At 50.5% G+C, this 3,808-nt stretch overlaps 1 protein-coding gene across 1 annotated transcript in view; it reads right to left on the bottom strand.

Annotated features, from left to right (window-relative positions):
- Positions 1-484: 484 nt before the first annotated feature.
- The window catches only part of LOC128355668 (E3 ubiquitin-protein ligase TRIM39-like), a 15,467-nt gene continuing 12,143 nt past the window's right edge, over positions 485-3,808 (bottom strand). The window contains exons 6-7 of the mRNA XM_053315993.1: positions 2,376-2,480; positions 485-536 (exon numbers count right to left, since the gene is read on the bottom strand). Of these exons, the coding sequence (XP_053171968.1) occupies positions 495-536; positions 2,376-2,480 (147 nt within the window). The 3' untranslated portion in view covers positions 485-494. The remainder of the gene's footprint in view (positions 537-2,375; positions 2,481-3,808) is intronic.

Raw genomic sequence — 3,808 nt, 5'->3', positions numbered from 1 at the left:
TTCTTTCCTCCCTCCTTTCCTCCTTCCTTTCCTTCCTTCTTTCTTTCCTCCCTCCTTTCCTTCCTTATTTCTTTGCTTCCTCCCTCCCCCCCTACTTTCCTTCTTCCTTCCTCCCTCCTTTCTTCTTCTTTCCTCCCTCCTTTCTTCTTTCCTCCCTCCTTCCTTCTTCCTTCCTTCTTCCTCCCTCCTTTCCTTCCTTCCTTTTTCCTCCCTCCCTCCCTTCCTTGCTTGACTCAAGGACAACAGGAGGGTTATTAATAAAGTGCACAAAGAGTAAAAGTGTATATTTGTGATGAAGAACAGAGGAAATGAAGATAAGCTGTCATAATAAATGACGTCATGTTAGCTGTCATCGGCCACTGTTTAATAAAAAACAATAAAAACTAAAGATCACGGAGCGAGCTTTGGCTTTTTACTCTTATATCGTGTTTAATTGTATATTTTTTCTTTAGTGTGTATTTTACATAAAGTGAACATTCATCCTCCTGTGTGGTTCATGTGAGAGACAGCAGGTTGATATCATAGCAGCCGTCCACCTGTAGAAAAACACAGAACATTAAATGTTTTATCATCTTTTAAAGTCCAAAACAGTGATTTACAGTTAGTGTGTGTGTGTGTGTGAGTGTGTTTGTTTTTCTATCCTGATGAGGACCACAACCTGAAATTAGCGAATATCTCCCTGGCTTTTTGGATTATTAGACGCAGTATTAATGTGAAATAATATTAAGGTTTCAATCCAACATTAGTTTAAATACTTGTCATTTTAGTGTTCTCAGAAAAATATGATGAATTTAGGAGTTAAAATGATGTCTGTAGACCGTTTAGAAAGGGAGGACCCCACAAAGCACCAACCAGTCAGGGGTCCCCACGAGGTACTAAAAACGTGTATGTGTGTGTGTGTTCAGACATGTTTTAATGACTCCTCTCTGATGCTTTTATGTTGGAGGTGTCAGAAACAACATTTAAACTAGTGAGAATCTAATTTATGACCTTTTTATTTAAACATGATCAAACCGTCGTCTCCGTCCTTCCTTCCTTCCTTCCTTTCCTTCCTCCCTTCCTCCTTCTCTCTTCCCTTCCTTCTTTCCTTCCTCCGTCCTTCCTTCCTTCCTTTCCTTACTTCCATCTGTTCTTCCTCCCTCCTTCCTTCTCTCCTCCCTTCCTTCTTTCCTTCCTCCATCCCCCTTTCTTCTTCCTTCCTTCCTTCTTTCTTCCCTTCCTCCCTCCCTCCTTCTCTCTTTCTTTCCTCCCCCTACCTTCCTTCTTTCCTCCGTCCTTCCTTCCTTTCCTTCTTCCTTCCCTTCCTTCCTTCCTTCCATCCCTCCTTCCTTCCCTTCCTTCCTTCCTTCCATCCCTCCTTCCTTCCCTTCCTTCCTTCCTTCCATCCCTCCATCCTTCCTTTCCTTACTTCCATCTGTTCTTCCTCCCTCCCTCCTTCTCTCCTCCCTTCCTTCTTTTCTTCCTCCATCCCCCTTTCTTCTTCCTTCCTTCCTTCTTTCTTCCCTTCCTCCCTCCCTCCTTCTCTCTTCCTTTCCTCCCCCTACCTTCCTTCTTTCCTCCGTCCTTCCTTCCTTTCCTTCCCCCCTTCCTCCTTTCTTCCCTTCCTCTTTTCCTTTCTCCCTCCCTCGTTCCTTATTTCCTCCGTCCTTCCTTCCTTCCTCCCTCCCTCCTTCTATCCTCCCTTCCTTCTTTCCTTCCTCCATCCCCCTTTCTTCTTCCTTCCTTCCTTCTTTCTTCCCTTCCTCCCTCCCTCCTTCTCTCTTTCTTTCCTCCCCCCTACCTTCCTTCTGTCCTCCGTCCTTCCTTCCTTCCCTTACTTCCTTCCTTCCATCCTTCCCTCCTTCCTTTCCTTACTTCCATCTGTTCTTCCTCCCTCCCTCCTTCTCTCCTCCCTTCCTTCTTTCCTTCCTTCCTTCCTTTCCTTACTTCCATCTGTTCTTCCTCCCTCCCTCCCTCCTTCTCTCCTCCCTTCCTTCTTTCCTTCCTCCATCCCCCTTTCTTCTTCCTTCCTTCCTTCTTTCTTCCCTTCCTCCCTCCCTCCTTCTCTCTTTCTTTCCGCCCCCTACCTTCCTTCTTTCCTCCGTCCTTCCTTCCTTTCCTTCCTCCCTCCTTCCTTCCCTTCCTTCCTTCCTTCCATCCTTCCGTCCTTCCGTCCTTCCTTTCCTTACTTCCATCTGTTCTTCCCTTCCTCCCTCCCTCCTTCTCTCTTTCTTTCCTCCCCCCTACCTTCCTTCTTTCCTCCGTCCTTCCTTCCTTCCTTCCCTTCCTTCCTTCCGCCCTTCCTTCCATCCTTCCTTCCTTCCTTCCTTCCTCCCTTCCTTTCAATGAGTGTCCTATAAATAAACAATAATCAGCTGATGATGTTTGAGACTCACGTCGAAGCGGCCGATGGAGGCGGTGGTCTGGTTGGTCTGCATCACCTCCGTCAGAGCCCACATCTGCTGGAGGCTGGAGGAGACCGTCTGAGGGTCCGGGAGGCCCTGGAGGAGGAGGAGAAGGAGGAGACAGGTGAGGAGGAGGAGTGGTGAGGAGGAGGAGAGGTGAGGAGGAGGAGAGGTGAGGAGGAGACAGGTGAAGCAGAAGAGGAGGAGACATGAGGAGGATAAGAGGAGCAGGAGGAGGAAGAGAGGTGAGGAAGAGGAGAGGTGAGGTAGAGGAGATATGTGAGGAGGAGGAGGAGAGGTGAGGAGGAGACATGAGGAGGAGGAGAGGTTAGAAGGAGAAGGAGAGGTGAGGAGGAGGAGGAGAGGTGAGGAGGAGAGGTAAGGAGAGGAGAAGAAGAGGTGAGCAGGAGGAGAGACATGAGGAGGAAGTGAGGAGACATGAGGAGGAGGTGAGGAGGAGGAGGAAGAGAGGTGAGGAGGAGGAGAGGTGAGGTAGAGGAGATATGTGAGGAGGAGGAGGAGAGGTGAGGAGGAGACATGAGGAGGAGGAGAGGTTAGGAGGAGAAGGAGAGGTGAGGAGGAGGAGGAGAGGTGAGGAGGAGAGGTAAGGAGAGGAGAAGAAGAGGTGAGCAGGAGGAGAGACATGAGGAGGAAGTGAGGAGACATGAGGAGGAGGTGAGGAGGAGGAGGAAGAGAGGTGAGGAGGAGGAGGAGGAGAGGTGAGGTAGAGGAGATATGTGAGGAGGAGGAGGAGAGGTGAGGAGGAGACATGAGGAGGAGGAGAGGTTAGGAGGAGAAGGAGAGGTGAGGAGGAGGAGGAGACATGAGGAGGAGGAGGAGAGGTGAGGAGGAGACATGAGGAGGAGGAGATGAGGAGGAGACAGGTGAGGAGGAGGAGAGGTGAGGAGAGATGAGATGAGATGAGGAGAAGGAGAGGTGAGGAGGACAGATGAGAGGAGGAGGAAGAGGAGAGGGGAGGAGAAGGAGAGGTGAGGAGGAGATATGTGAGGAGGAGGAGAGGTGAGGAGGAGAGATGAGGAGGAGGAGGAGGAGACATAAGGAGGAGAGGTGAGGAGGAAAGAGGAGGAGAGGTGAGGAGGAGGAGGAATGAGGAGGAGACAGGTGGGCAGGAGGAGGAGACAGGTGAGGAGGATGAGTGGTGAGGAGGAGAGATGAGATGAGGAGGAGGAGGCGGAGAGGTGAGGAGAGGAGAAGGAGAGGTGAGCAGGAGGAGGAGGAGGGGTCAGGAGACATGAGAAGGAAGTTAGGAGACATGAGGAGGAGCAAGAGGAGAGGTGAGGAGGAGGAACAGGAGGATGATGAGAGGTGAGGAGGAGGAGACAGGAGAGGAGGAGGAGACAGGAGGAGCGGTGAGGAAGAGGAGCAGGAGGAGACAGGTGAGGAAGAGGAGGAGGAGACATGAG

The sequence above is a fragment of the Scomber japonicus genome, chromosome 3, assembly GCF_027409825.1.
Source record: "Scomber japonicus isolate fScoJap1 chromosome 3, fScoJap1.pri, whole genome shotgun sequence".
Classification (NCBI taxonomy): Eukaryota; Metazoa; Chordata; class Actinopteri; order Scombriformes; family Scombridae; genus Scomber; species Scomber japonicus.
The sequence above is the reverse complement of the archived record's forward strand: the minus strand, read 5'-3'. Positions and strand labels throughout refer to the sequence as shown.